The sequence below is a fragment of the Branchiostoma floridae genome, chromosome 14 (genome assembly GCF_000003815.2).
Source record: "Branchiostoma floridae strain S238N-H82 chromosome 14, Bfl_VNyyK, whole genome shotgun sequence".
NCBI classification, from domain to species: Eukaryota; Metazoa; Chordata; class Leptocardii; order Amphioxiformes; family Branchiostomatidae; genus Branchiostoma; species Branchiostoma floridae.
Genome location: NC_049992.1, coordinates 20,982,133 through 20,997,530, shown reverse-complemented (window position 1 = coordinate 20,997,530; position 15,398 = coordinate 20,982,133). Strand labels below are relative to the sequence as shown.

Here is a 15,398-nt window from a genome sequence, read left to right as displayed (position 1 = left end):
CGTGTTTGGTTTAGGGCCGAGAGGTCTTGAGTTCGAATCCTGCCGTGTCACCGATCTTGTGTCCTTGGGAAAGGCACTTTACTAGGAGAGAGCCACACCTCGAGCACGTTAAAGAACCCACCACACGTGTGATGGTGCGGTGTGAGTAGTTCAAAACCTACAGTCACCTTTCGCACCTGGGGCAATTACTGTCGTATTGAGGTCACCTGAGTGGCCCCGAATGGCAGCTCGCTCCAGACACTTGCGATTTAGCACCACCCGGCTGTCAAGAGAGAGTGATCGGCCCTCCCAATAACAATTACAACAATAACACGATTCGGCCAAACGTGAAAGCAGTTTGTGTGCTTATCTGAAAGTTCAACGTTCACCGAACCAGGAGAGCTATGGTATTCTAAGGTGAAGACGGCACCATCAAACAATGATTCGCAAAAGCAAAAGATATTCACCCCACTAGCCTAATCACTACTTCTCCACACTATAGTGACTATTAGAACTATTCAGAGGCCACTATACAGCAATGACCCTTAGTGCCGGTGTAGCTTTTCGTATTTTACATTTTAGTCTTGTCGGTTAGCCTCACACTCAGCCACATAGTCAAATTGTAAGTCGTGTGAACGTCTAGTAGTTTTATAATACTAACTATTTTATTAACGGATGTTCTGTGATCATTGATGCAATTTAGGCTCTATTGAATTGATCTCATCTATGTAATTGTAAATATACTCAAAACCTGGAATCTCATCTGTGTGAATGGTCAATAAAGTTTTTGATCGTTTAACAAAAACTCCAACGCAACAATTGTCCCTTCTGCAGGCTTTATCATGCATGTTAATTAAAATGCACATTTGGGTAGGGGTCTTTCTTTGAACGCCGAAATGAAGCAACTTACCACATTCATGGATGACACAGTAAGTATATTCGGCATCCCGTCACTCTTCGGTTTAACCAGGGAGTTAGGTACCGACGTGTCTGTTGTATTCGTGACCGGGTAGATGTCACAGGCACCGGGGTAACTTCCGTAGCAGAACCATGAGGAAGCAATGGCATCCTCTGATTCGATGATATGCCTGTGTATGGTGACAAAATCAGTGATGTTAGAGAAAGAGACCGACTAGTATCTTCCTTGCCAACAGAAGGTTAACGCGCTAGCCAGCCGAAGACGACTGCATGTACTGCATTATGCTTTCCGAAAAAAAGTAACGTTAGTTACTGATAGATAAACATGCTTTCAACTGCATCAGATCACAAGTAAACACGTGCCGTCTGTTTAGCTCGCAAATAATTCCAAGTTGTGAGCGCTTAGTGATCAAAAGACATAGATGGGTTTCAGGTATAATCAGTGACATAAAGTAGTCCCTACCATACTAACTATTTTCCACACCCGGAGAATGATTTGTCAGGAGAGTTTGGCATCATGAGTTTGTACGACCATACAGGAAGGGGAGATGTTAATCTTCTTGGCTCTTCTGATTAATCTTTCCCTGAATTGTAAGATCTGTATCCCCGTAGGAAAGTATGATGGAGATTAGACATTTCCATTGTGATATACTTTTTACTTATAAACCACGTGCACATGAAACAGACCTGTATGCATACTCACCAATTTGCATTAACAGAATCCGCTGACTTCTGGTAATGAGAACGCTCCCAATCTAGCTCGAAGGAGTTATTTCCGATCTGTACACCGACGCTGTCTATCTGTATGACCGGCGGAGTGATGTCCACAGTAAACCCGTCCGTAGAGAAGTCCAGCACGTTACCGGCACCTGTGATAGCTCGGACTGTAGCGTAGTACTGTACACCGGGGCTCAGGGGCAGGAGGGACTGGGCCAGTCCGTGGCTACTGAGACCTGAAAAATTGGTACAAAGAACACGGGGTCTTACTCAGATGAGATCTAATGATATACCGTTGTTCAGACCTGCAGCTGGCGCCACAAAAGAGTTGAATTGTTACACACCTCCTCCAGGATTATCGGTATGGTCCGACAGTACGATCCCCGAAGCTGTGTACGGCTGCACATCGTCCAGTCTCGGCTCCGTCCCCACCGACCACTCGTAATGGATGATGCCGTGCTGATCACTCTCAAACCCGCTAAACTGTGGATGTGATAAATGAAAGTCAACTGTCGGTATCTTGATTTACATACTCTATTTATGTGCGTAATATGATTCTAAGATGTACAAACTTGTGAACAAGTGCAGGCATCTAAACCTTTATGTTCACTAGCAGAAGCTTATATCTTAGTCCTTTGATAGAGGACCATCTATCGCCACATTGCGCACTAGCGTAGATTAAGAAATTATGGCAAGAAATTGAAACCGTCCGACAGAAGACAGCAAAGGACGCAGCCCGATAACGATATTTTGCAACATGTTTTCCTAAATTTTTTTACCCGGACAGTGACAGTTGACACATCCCTCTGATAGTCGATATCCACAGCCATGGCATGCTCTACTGTAGACCACGCCTCCCAGCCGTCAGTCACCGTCCCGGCCTGGTCAGCTCGGACTACTTTTATGGGGCTGAACGGAAGAATGTATACGGCGTCAGCGTTATCAAAATAAAAGCTGTAATCTTTTCTATCATATAATCAATCACTGCATTTTATCAACGCAACAACTCAAGAAGTGAATACAATTGCTGCCTAAGATACCGAGAATGAATGTGCTCCTTCGTTGTGAACGGTGTATCTGTAACTTAACTATATTGTACTGCATTTTGCAGATCGAGATTTCCACATGCAATACATTCACCTACGCAGAGGGGCCACAGTCGTGTCAAAACGACTTGTGTTACCTCTGCTTTCTTGTGCAATCAGACCAGTTAGGGAGCGCCCTACTTGTAAATATTAATGAGCTTGCCCTTATATGGGCAGTCAGCCGTTGGGGATCGGGCGTAGGCATAGTGAGCAGACAAAGCCATGGTAATACGTAACATGATTGGCTGATAGCTTCCCAGCGGCCTTTGCGAGACAGCTTGCGACAACAACAAGCCCAAGAAAGGCCTATTCTCTGCTTGGTTGACAGCTTGTTTGTGGCGACAATCATGATAACCACAGATAGGGCATGGGATAGCAGGGCCCCATAGGGTAATGCCGTTGGGGACCGGGCGTTAGGAGGATGCATGCAATACCAAGAAGTTTAAAACTTTTGGCTTACTGGGGGTATGAAGATTAAATTCCAGTTTCAAACATTACCTTGAAGTAATGTTCCTTGAAAAGATCCCAGCTGCATTTTTAGCCTTCACCGTTAGATAGTAGATTGGCGAGTTAGTGGTTTTGTTTGTAACTTGAAGATTGAGGTTGCCGATGTAACCGTCTCTTCCGGAGCCAAGGCTTTGGTAGTCGCTGACGTCACTGTCACCTGGTAAAGGAACGGTGGACTTTGATAAACATAGGAATTAGCTGCACTGCGTTATACTATTATTCTCTAAATTGGCATTGACGTACAATAATTATTTTGTAAAAGCTATGCGCGTTGACCACTGTATAGGAACGCGCTTGCGAAGCTCCAACACATCTAAGGATAAAACTTTGTATGAGTAGATATCTAACCTGGTGTCGTCCCGACAGAGACCCAATAAGACACCACACCACTCTCGAAGTCAGTAGCCATCCAGGACGCCTGTATGCCCTGTAGGTCTGTGTGGAGAGCATAGCCGTCCTCTAGCTCCTCGGGCTCTCCGGATGTCACACCGATCCTCACATTAATCATCTGTACATTAGTGATTCCATATCAAAGTAATGATGTTATCAAGTCTACGGTTAATAAAAAGGAGTAACAAACCAGTTGACTTACTGCTGTAGCTAGCCCTGATTATGTAACGTAATATACATTGTAACGATTAGTCACGCACTACACAATCTAATCTGTATTCTCAACGCGGACCCCAAACAATATGTATATAAACGATACATCTACTAGCGTTACTAGAACGACTCTCGATGTTTAATTGATTAAGTTTTTAAAAATACTGAATTATGGGAACGAAGTATTCCATTGTCATCCATTTTATTACCACCATTTATTCTTGTATCCTTCAGCTTTATGTACTTGCAAGAATATTAGTTAATTACCACAGTGTTGTTTAGATGGAAAATATATCACTCCGCCATCTCTAAACAGTACACCGTATACACCAAATGATTAAGATACACACACATCTGGTGGACTGGTGTCTATGATCACACCGTTGGTTTCGTGCACCGTTGTTGCTCCGGCACCGTTAACGGCCGAGACTCGCACAGAGTACAGCGAACCGTCCAACAGGTTAAGTGATGCTGGTGATGTCCAGAAAGTCTCCTTACCATTTAGTTCAATTGTTCGTCCCCTGCATTTAAATGCATTATCATATAGCCAGACGATGTTGACCAATCAGAAGGATTTGAAGTAAATTTCTATGTTTGTAATAGAAATCTAGATTATAATGTACCCGGCAAGAAAAATGGCCACACACAGCAGGGAATATTTTGGTATTAGATTATCATAATAGATTTTGAATGTTACGAATATTTGTGACCAAGTTTCACGAGAGAGTACGAGGCTTGTTCAGGCTTGCGTACTCTCTAGCGAGACTTGGTCACTTTCTGTAAACATGATGGACTGATAGTCGTTAAAAGATTGAAGGTATGTATCTTACCTTTAAAAACAGCCATTGCTTGAAGAAAATTTGGAGCAACTGTATTCCTACGTGACTGATGAACCTCTACAATGACTTAAAAGTTTTGTTTTTATTATTGTTACAACTGAATGATGTTCGCTAGGATTTTACAGGATCTATGTAAAATCACAAGTCGCTCTTTCGATGATCACTTTTGTCACGTAATTCTGATTGGCACTTTTTCTTCCACAGTGGTGGTGACGCTGCTAACAATTCGGTCGCAAACGCCAAGAATTGTCATGCATCCTGTCCGAAACGTATACGGGGATATGTACGCAAGAATAGATAGTTGTCATATAATGATAGACACTGCCCAGCTGCAATAAACATTGCACTTAAGTTACAATGCGGTTATATTTAATATTAGAACGTTAACGTACAAACCTTTCAGGATATATTTGTCTCTTTGTCCCAGCAACCTTCCTAAACACCGAGATCTTATACTTCTTTATTCCAGACTCCGTGTCTTCGAATATCCAGTTGGCAGATATGCATGACGCGTCGGCCTGGAACAGAATTGTACACGTTCTCAGTAAAGGGACTTTTTTAATACAAGCAAAACTTTATTTCAACCGACGTTTTGGTGACCGTCTGTCACCTTCATCAATGCAATTCTGACTGAATGTCATTGTACCGCTGTGGTTGTGTAAAAAGAGCGCCTTTACTCAGTTAAGGTGCGCTCCCACCGCACTTGTGTCAAGCTTGCGTCACTGCGGGGTTCGAAAGATACTCAACGAATTTCAGAGCTAAAGAACGAATTTTCTTCTTGTTTATCTTCTGAGTCATACTTTTACGTATTACGCAATATCTAATAAATAATCTGAGAACAAAACTGTGACACAGTGAACGAACCCCGCAGTGACGCAAGCTTCACACAAGTGCGGTGGTAGCGCAACTTAATGTACGAACCTGATGAAAGTATTACGGATGTACACATTCTGTATTCTCTACACTGATACGATGTTTTCAATTTACAGAAATATATGTAACACTTATATGAACAAACTGAACATGATACCGAGTATGTTCTGTCCTCTCCAGGCCCCGCCCCATCTCCCAAGTGAACCATCACAGGCCTAGTCAGGTCGAGCACGAAACCATTAGATGACGTCATGGTCGAACCCATCGCCTGATTGGTTGCCTCTAGTTGGACGGACACGTGATCCCCGTGACGTAGGTGGAATTTGTGCCAGTTGATTTGGGTAGTGTCGGGGCCTACTGAGGTCTTGTCGTGAATGATTTCCGGAGAAGGTGTCCCGTTTCCTGCTAAAAAAGAATTCTGCTTAACGGTGTTCAGAGTTTCTTTCTTCTGTTGGACACAAACGTCACATCGAAGGTCAACATTAAATACCTAATATAGACTAGGATTTGTATAGGAAAATTAAAGCAGATCTGCAGTGTCCAACAATCGTGCTAAAATGTATTATACATCTATGTATAAATGTTCATCTCGGCACAGTCTGTACATAAATGCAGTTATAGTGTCATTTGCGATGTAGACCCTGATTAGCATCGTTCACATCTGATATTATTACTCCAAATAACTTGACAATGATATCAGCACGATATGTATGACAAGGAGTCATAGCAGTTTTCTTGATGTATGTTGATTAGCTTTCAGAGGAAGCAATAAATAACTATTTTACGTTCTTTTGCTTTAATGAAAAAAAGAGCACAATTTTTTGCAAAACAAGAAAATCCCTCAAGTTCTTGTGTTCATACGCATTGATGTTAAACCCTCGTTAACCAGTAGTTTAACTCTAGTAACGCTATATGTAAACATGAATACGCAGCGTCAACATGCTGAATATACAAGTATTCAATTGTACTCAAAGTTCGCACCATCAATGGAAGATGTTCTTTGCACCGTGACGGCGTAGTCCCCGATCCCTGACTCCAAGTCGCTGTAGCCGGCCCAGTTGGCGGACACGGTGGAAGGTTCGGACGAGAACGCCAAGTCCGAGTCTGGCTCCAAACCGTCACGTAAGGTCCCTTCCACCGGTGGGGTTGCGTCAAACAGGACTATGGAAACAAAGCATGTCACTATTTTTTTACCGTTTGTGTCTTTGATAGAAATGATTTAGGCAATTCAACCGTTGCTTCAAAACAGAAGTTATAGTAAACAGTTTGATCGTGTGGTGAAAATTAGTTTGCTGAAAAGGGTCATGCCTTATATGAGAGATATTTAGTTGACCAGGTCATTGCTGCTATTTTTAAAAACGTTTGATAGCAAATTATCTCCAATAACGAATGAAGTATTCAATTTTGTTCTCGGAAGGGAGGTGTGATGACTTCCGAGTGGACCGCTCCTGAAGCCCCACCCCCTTTTCAATCGTGCTTTTATTCCCAACACCTTCGTCAAAAACAGTGCAAACAGAACTGTAAGGTTTCCACACATATATTCATGATAAGCAAGTTTAAACAATACATGTAACGCTAGTTCATCTTTATTCATAGGGTAACCTTTATACGTTCTTTTTAAGAACAATGTATTTAGGGGTATCAAGTCGACAGATGGTGGTTTCAGACTGCAATATTTTGAAAATAGAACAATTTGAAACTACTGTCTATCGACTTGACATAACAACGGATATAGGTTACCCATGGATAAAGGTGAACAAACGTTACATGCGCAAGGTGGAAGGTGAAGGCCTCTGATGCAGCCCCTGACATTACTATGCAAATCGACCGACAAAGTCTGGGCATGCACAGAGTACGGTCTAAAAAAGAACTGTCTACAAGTCAGAGTCCGTTAGTTTTGATCTTGAACATGTATTTCTAACATTTGATAGGAAATATTTACTTCCATCTGACCACGCTGTCACGTTCAGATGTTGGTGCCCATTGTTGACTGCTACAAGTATGGAGAAATAGGTTCTGTTGTGACTTAGTTGAACGTCTGCGCATGCCTGCGATGCCGTGTGAGGGTAGTCAGTCAGAGGAACCACATCGTCTGTTCCAGGTACCGTACCTACTCCCCACAGGTAGTGACCTGGATATCAAGGGAGGATTTTGTTTTCAGTAAAATACACTTTTCTTATAAATGATAGATTGCTGTAATCAATTCTTGATATGTTGGATATTTAGCTTGAGGGTCCATCTGTGCTGAAAGAAGTCATTTTGGATAAAGTTTACCTGTAGTTCCCAACACAATATCTGGACTTTTTGACTAACAGACTACAGGCTTTGTCATGGGATAAACAATCCAATGTTTCTGTGGAAGCCATCTACATCAGATCTTTACAACAACTCCTAAGCAGGGGTGGAGATCGATATAGTGTTCCTGAAACTTATAATCCACTGCTTATGAGTCACGTGTGATATGTTCCAAAAGTCACGTCACAGAAGTAGTGAATTTTCCATTCCTTGACCAATACTGTAGTTGATCAGTCGAAAACTGTGGTACAATTTCTGGTGTTAGAAATCACTGTCGAACTAATTAATGATAATTGAAACGTAACTCTATCATGTAAAATGTAACTAAAGTACAGGTTGTACAAAATGTATTCCTTACTCAGACCACTGTGCTCATCATGGAAGTCCTTCCAGTTGGCACATATCGTGTTGGGGTCCGAGGTGAAGTTCAGGTCATGACCGTGAACACTACCATCATACAGGGTCCCGGCTACAGGCGGAGTCGTGTCCACCAGCAGTGGGTACTCGGCATGACCCACCTCCCGTAAGTCCACTGGTATGAGAAGAAGTTACTTTTGTAGTATTTACAGGTACAGGTATTTGACACATCTTAGATGAACTAAAGAGTCTTACAAATATGTCTCGAAAGACTATCATGTGGACCCTTTCCATGTGGTCCCGTAAAACAATGATATCAGCATTAAGTTTACACAGTATCACTACAAATACATGTTTTGTACCATGTATGCGTAAAGATATAGGTTGATAGATTTATTATTACTCAATGTAATTTGTATCTCTGTTATATTCTGTCTGACCCTTACCTCCATCATGACCTCCATGAAAAGCGATCTGCTGGTCAATTTGACCTTCTCATTAATGAATAAAGGTTTAACAAACAAACCATCTCCTTATGCACTGAGAACACTTATTATTTTACAATCTGAAAGCATCAGAAGATATTCAACCAAGTTCCGCTATCGCTAGTGCAGAATAAAAAAATGCAATTTACATATGATTTATTCTAGATATCATGTAATGAATTAGGCAGAAGGACATATAGATACAGAGAACACCATACCGTTGTTAATTGCCCGAACTTTGACCCATGCCGGTACCCCATCAGGTATGTGGAAGTTGACAGACGTGTGTGTTGTGTTGCCATGGCGATACCAGTCCATCATGTGTACGTCACGTTTGCTCCGCCCTAGTCCAAAATCAATCTCCTGGATGTCAGAAAGGGGATCACTGTATAAAGAAAGAACATGGTAATAATTGAAACAACTGTACCACAGTTCAAGTTATAATAATTGCATTTCATATATTGCGGCAAAGGACACTGATAATGAATGTTACAGCTGTAAAAAAAAGAGACGCTACTATTTTGTTTAAAAGTAAATGTTTCCATCAATTATTCATATTCTTTCAAAAGTGCAGTCGAACAACGAGCGTTCTGGTGCTTACTTTAGCATCACAGTCTTCATGATTGTAATCCATAAGGGTTTAACTTGCCTTAGGCATGTCATCGAGAGTAACAAGTGATCTAGACTGTCCTGTAATGTACTCCGTACCTGACATTATACTCTGCAGAAATGACGTCATCATCATATCGCACACTGTGAACGTGATGAACAAATGGCGGAGTGTTGTCTATGACGTAGGGCGTGGTGTGGCACACTGTCGTTGCCATGGCACCGCCGAACTCAACGCTGTTGATAGCTCGGACCGTAACGTGATACTTCCCATCTAAAGTAGGATATATGATGTTTGTCAGTTCTGTTGGCATTGTATTTACCTGTGAAATCAAATTTGACTCCTACGACACCATTTTTTAAATGCCGAAATTACGTACACATGTATCCAATATTGTTTAATCACATAGACTTTTGCACGAACTATGCATACTTCTGATGTTATTAAACACAGAACCATCAAAAATCGTACCTCTGGCTCTTAATTCTTTCCAAGAGACAGCTAGCTTTTTTCAATTGTGACCATACCTGTCATGACGTCACGTCATGTTCAATAACGTTAACATCAGAAAGGTGTGCAGGTGGTGAAAATTTTCATTGATTGATACTATTGATGTTGCAGATAATAAGAAATGATAAATTTTGGTTCAAAAACACTTCAGAACTAGAAAGGCCGACATTTGCTTGAGAGCAAATACAGCATATTTCAGCCACCTCCCTCCCCATGCAACAATAGACTATTTCAAAATCACCCATTTGATAAATCACTTTTAGTAATGACGGTTTAACCAAAAAATGAATCTTACAAAATCCCCCCCTTCAAGAATGGACTCCAGTGCACCCTATTTGAATTTGCACAATAGACCAGAAATACTCCCACTGAAACCTTGGCCTCTTGAATAAGAAACCAAATCCAAAATTGAATTTAGCAAAAAAGTTCCCAGTGCATGAAAAAGGTATAATAGACCAGTCTAAAAACACTTCCACTAAAAATTGAATTTTGAATCATCACCCGTCTAAAACTGAAGTTGAAAAAAATCCCCCTTCCGTGTGCAAAAATGCACTCTTCCATGTGAAGTAGAGCAGTCCGAAAATACATCCGCTGAAATTTACGACTTGCACACTTCCCATAATTCACAGCGCCAGGGTTACGGATATGGATGTTACCACCGTTGCCCAGGGGGCGAAACCAGGGTGGAACCAGCTAAAACCTTCAGTACGACGGCAGCAAACCATATAACTAATGAGTTGTCCGACAAAGTAGTACTACTATCATTAGAGCTGAGAATTTTACAAGTTTTATGGTAAGAAGTATAAACTAGGCAGCACGTCACCACTATAGCTGTTAGTTGTTTTGCCAGATGACCTCACGGGTCACGGTATCCGTAACCCTGGCGCTGTGAATTATGGGAAGTGTGTAAGTCGTGAATATGACTTTGACATAATCACTAAAGTTAAAAAAAATGGATTTTTAAACATCCCCCCGAATGGACTCTTCCAACACACCTTCTGTAAAATTGCAAAATAGACCAGTCCAAAAATACACCCGCTCAAGACTCCACCAGTCCAATAATGATTTTTTAAAATGAAACGCTCCGTGTAAGAATGGACTCTTCCAGATGACACACGGCTCGCTGATTGGCTGCCCCCCCCTTAGGATATAGATTCAGGCTAAGTGATTGGTTATCTATCTAATTAGATTAGCTAGACATACAGGCCAGTAGGTGCAATCTGCATTTTTTCTCTGGCTATTGGAAAATGACAAAAAAAAACCAAATATATCATTTTAAAGTGGTTTATGCCAAAAATTATACATGTTTCATTTGAATAAAAATCTAGTGCACCCTTTTACCAAAATTTAGGTCATTTGGTTTTAAAACCAGTGTACCGTAGCCAAAATGTACGTTTTTGGTCATAGAATGGCCAAATAATCGCAAAATTAAGCATTTTGTTGTACTGTATGCCTCAAGTGTTAATGAATCCATGTGCGCATACGTCTAGGGCACATCTATACTAAATTTCAGGTCATCCGGTTCTAAAACCAGGGTACAGGAGCCAAAATCGTCTTTTTTTGGTTAATAAATTACCAAAAAATTGCAAAAGTGACATTGAATTTATTCGAGGGAATTATCAAGGCACATCTGTGCCAAATTTCAGCTCATTTAATTATAATACCAGGGTACAGGGGGCCAAAATATACACTTTTTGTTTTAAGATGACCAAAAAGTCTTAATAAAGTCATTTTAGAGACAGATATGAAAAAAAAATGAAAAAAGTCACGAGGGTATTGGCCCACTTGGTGCCAAATTTCAAGTCATTCGGTCCAGGAACGGCGGAGATGAATCACTTTGAAAATTTGACAGGAGAAAGAAGAAAGAAAGAAGAAGAAACATTACCAATACAATATATTTCACCATACCTATGATATGGTTGAAATATAATAATATTCCGGGGCATGCATCACTTTGCAATGTACATGAATATTCAGGATCATGTCAGGAATATTCAAACTAATAGCAGTGCTCTGTATTAGGCGAAGGTAGTACATATTAATTGAGACAATGTCGCAGCTTAGATGGAAAATAAGATACATCATAAGGGTGTGTAATAAACGACTGCCCAGGTATATTTTACGATGGTTACCGTTCATCGATATCTTGTTTAACTCGTGACAAGAGCCAATCCCAGAAAAAGCACAGGATGGCAAGAAGACGAAGAACCGGTGGCGCATGCACAAACCTGTCAGATGATTTTGGAGACCTCAACAAGTGCAAGTGAGTAAATTACCTTCCAAAAAGAGAGGACTTGCTATGCCTTCGTGCGTCCATTCGGACACATCGAACAGGTGCGCATGCGGGTCTATGTGAGGATGGACATCTTCTTGGCATGGAGTTGTTCCCACGGTCCACGAGTAACCATGAATACCGGTTTCATTATCATGAAAACCATCCCAATTCGCTGCAGTAGAAAAGTTTTAAAAGGGTTAGATTTTTTCCATGAAAAATAGGCTTAACGCAGTTATTACCTTCACCTACTACTGGCTTAAAATGTGTACTTATAGTGTACTGTAAATGAAGAAATGTTCGCGGTGGATTAATGTTCGCGGTTTTCGCGGTGACCACTTCACCGCGAATTTAAAACCACCGCGAACATTTTTCTCTTATGATATTAGATTGCAGTGTACGGTGTTACCGCGAACTTAAATCCACCGCGAAAAGTCCTTTTTCCGGCTACCGCGAAATTAAATCCCCGCGAACTTAAATACATTTACAGTATTTAAAAGAGTACATTATAATGCCACATGTAGTTCAGGAGTTGCAAGTTTAAGTTAAATGTGTGATGTCTTCCAGACTTGCCTGAATTGTTTTACTGGTTTTAATGAAAAAGTGTAAAAGCTGCGACAATGTGATGTTTATATAAGAAGAACGGCTCTGCTGACGTACCTGACACATATCTGTTAGCGCGTGTGTACCGCATGTCCACCAGTGGCTCGTGTCCATTAAACACAGTGCGGGAACCTTCTCCGTCTACTATCCACCTGGTGACACAACAAACTCTTTAAAGTGTTCAATCTTTGAATTAATCTAACCTAAAATTGTTTGTCTGATAAGATGTTATATTCCTTTATCTGTGTCAGTATGCTTCTCCGTTTTATTTCAGTAGTTAGTCTAATAGAATCTGAACTAAAACATTTTGGCAATTATACCTGTGGTTCTGTAGAGGCGTTTGCTCCACACACCGTGCACGCTCCCAGTGATCCAGAACAAAGTCCCCACAGTCCTCTGTCATCAGTACGTCCATGATGACGTTCTCCAGCGGGCCTGGGCTCGGAGGGGTGAAGTCAGTCAGAACTCCGGGGGACGTCAGCGTGTTGGCGTAACCTGGTGGTGAGTTTGTAATTTAGAATTGAAAATAAGTCTACGAGGAGTGATCAATAAGTCCTCGGCCACACAAAGAAAGAACAAGCACAGCTCAGATTTTCAGGCACAACTTCATAGTATGAAGTCTGTTATCAATACCCACCAAATTTCAAATCATTGGAGTTATTACTTTCCAATCATTCGTTTTTTCTAAATTAGAAGGTAAGTGGCGAGATAAAAGTGGAGTGAATTGTGATCAGACATGTGTGGGCCGAGTTCCACATGCCGTAAATTAACAAAATACATTGTCAAAATGTTTGATAATGATTCTATTCCTATTTCAAGCAAAAAGAATTAGGTTTCTAACTTCCAGCAGCACAAATTGACCCGCACACTCAGGTCAGGTCAATTGTCCACGTTTTTTTCCTTCTCCCTCACCTAACGTTACTGGGTGTCGCCTGCAAAGTAATCATCACGATAATTTGAATTTTGGTACATATTTATATAAGACTTTATACTTGACATCTATACTTCGAAATATGAGCTGTGCTTATTATTTCTCGGTAGAACCGATGACTTATTGATAATCCCACGTATATGTATAAAGTCTTATATAAATGTGTACCAAAATTCAAATTATTATGATCATTATGTTGCAGGCGACACCCAGTAACGTTAGGTAAGGGATAACGAAAAAAGTGTACAATTGATCGGCAACCTGAGGTGTACGGGTCAAATTGTCTGATCACACTTCACCTTTCTTTTTCTCGCCACTTACCTTCTAATTTAGAAAAAAAAACGAATGCCTGGAAGTAATGACTCCAATGATTGGAAATTTGGAGGATATTGATAAAAGTCTTAAAAATACGAAGTTGTGCCTGAAAATCTGAGTTGTGCTTGTTCTTTCTGCGTGAGGCCGAGGACTTATTGATCACCCCTCGTACACCGTCTCCATACTATACGATGTCTGTCTCCAGTTGTCTAGCCTTAAGAACACATCGGCAGCAATGCATGCAAGTTCAGATACCAAAGGGACCATACAACTGTGTGTTGAACTTCCATAATCGTTCCCATAAGTGCACAGTGCTTATAAAAAAAACATGTATCATTTATATAAAGCTGGCTAAACTGTAGAGGACGATGTAAATTTGTTAATGAAAAGAACAAACATCCATCTTGAAGAGCCTACAAACTTCCACGGACTGCAAAAAAAGAGACGAAAAAGATTTACAAGTTTGGAAGAACTATTGCTTGCTTTTATGTATATGATATCAACGTATAAGGCCAGCAGGCCTGGAAGGATAAGATGTTTTTATCATTCGAAAAAAAAATGTTTGTTATCCCTACGGCTTTTTTCCAAATACTGTTAGACCTCCCGCGTTTCCTATATGCACTTTTTTTAACGAATTATAACCAAGTGAAAACTGCACCCAGCGTATTCTTGAGGAAGAAGTTAAAGTAGTGGAGCTCATTATGATGCAGCTGTAGATTCTCGTGCCGGAACTCCACAGCATGGCCGACTCCGAGCCGCTCGAAATTGTGGAAATGGCCGACCTGGCAAAGATGAGCATTGTATGATGATTAGATAATTGATTTGTCCAGTGTAAAGTTAAAGTAGAAACGTGTACCTCTAATATTCAGTCAAACCATTACAAAGTTTGTGTTCTCTGTGTAGCTTTCCGGGACAAGACATAACCGGGAGGAATGGAGCCCCACGTACCGGGTGCACTAAATAGTAATAAGTGATATGAAATTCGTCCAAATATGTTCCTTATTGTTGCATATTCCCCCGTCTATCCTTGTTCCCTCTCTGTAATGTACGTACCTCATGCATCTCCACACCGTGTCCCTCTATCTCCTCCAGCAGTTCGCAGTCATTGTGTCCGTAGTCATAGTTGAAGCTGAGACACTTTGACGGGGGAAGCTTTAGGCACTCCGAGGCACACTGCTCCGGGACATCAACCCTTGAAGTCTCAACAGGGGCCGATATCACTTTTCCAAGCCTCGACCCTTTGAAAATACATACCCCCCCCCCCAAAAAAAAAAAATATATATATATAAAACCGACAAAACAATAGCCGGACATCATGATTGCGTACGGATGGACCTAGAATGTACCAAGAACAATCCACGTCAAAATTTAAAGGCTTAAAAATAAGCATATCTTTTTATCAAAAACATAGATAAAGACACTGTACCTGTAAAACGTTCCAAAGCAGTCGGGGGGTGTCCTGTGGTAATCGTGTTTGTTGTCGTATTGACGTCATGCCA

General features: G+C 41.0%; 1 protein-coding gene across 1 annotated transcript in view; it reads right to left on the bottom strand.

Moving 5' to 3' along the window:
- Positions 1 to 15,157, bottom strand: part of LOC118430698 — a 36,778-nt gene extending 21,621 nt beyond the window's left edge. Inside the window, exons 1-19 of the mRNA XM_035841690.1 lie at positions 14,953 to 15,157; positions 14,558 to 14,681; positions 12,974 to 13,148; positions 12,711 to 12,805; positions 12,055 to 12,225; positions 9,367 to 9,541; positions 8,877 to 9,043; positions 8,175 to 8,348; positions 7,464 to 7,652; positions 6,503 to 6,682; positions 5,679 to 5,923; positions 5,045 to 5,166; positions 4,162 to 4,330; positions 3,555 to 3,714; positions 3,198 to 3,363; positions 2,394 to 2,523; positions 1,959 to 2,097; positions 1,601 to 1,850; positions 890 to 1,067 (exon numbers count right to left, since the gene is read on the bottom strand). Coding sequence (XP_035697583.1) covers positions 890 to 1,067; positions 1,601 to 1,850; positions 1,959 to 2,097; positions 2,394 to 2,523; positions 3,198 to 3,363; positions 3,555 to 3,714; positions 4,162 to 4,330; positions 5,045 to 5,166; positions 5,679 to 5,923; positions 6,503 to 6,682; positions 7,464 to 7,652; positions 8,175 to 8,348; positions 8,877 to 9,043; positions 9,367 to 9,541; positions 12,055 to 12,225; positions 12,711 to 12,805; positions 12,974 to 13,148; positions 14,558 to 14,681; positions 14,953 to 14,961 — 3,018 coding nt within the window. The 5' untranslated portion in view covers positions 14,962 to 15,157. The remainder of the gene's footprint in view (positions 1 to 889; positions 1,068 to 1,600; positions 1,851 to 1,958; positions 2,098 to 2,393; positions 2,524 to 3,197; positions 3,364 to 3,554; positions 3,715 to 4,161; positions 4,331 to 5,044; positions 5,167 to 5,678; positions 5,924 to 6,502; positions 6,683 to 7,463; positions 7,653 to 8,174; positions 8,349 to 8,876; positions 9,044 to 9,366; positions 9,542 to 12,054; positions 12,226 to 12,710; positions 12,806 to 12,973; positions 13,149 to 14,557; positions 14,682 to 14,952) is intronic.
- Between the last annotated feature and the right edge of the window lie 241 nt (positions 15,158 to 15,398).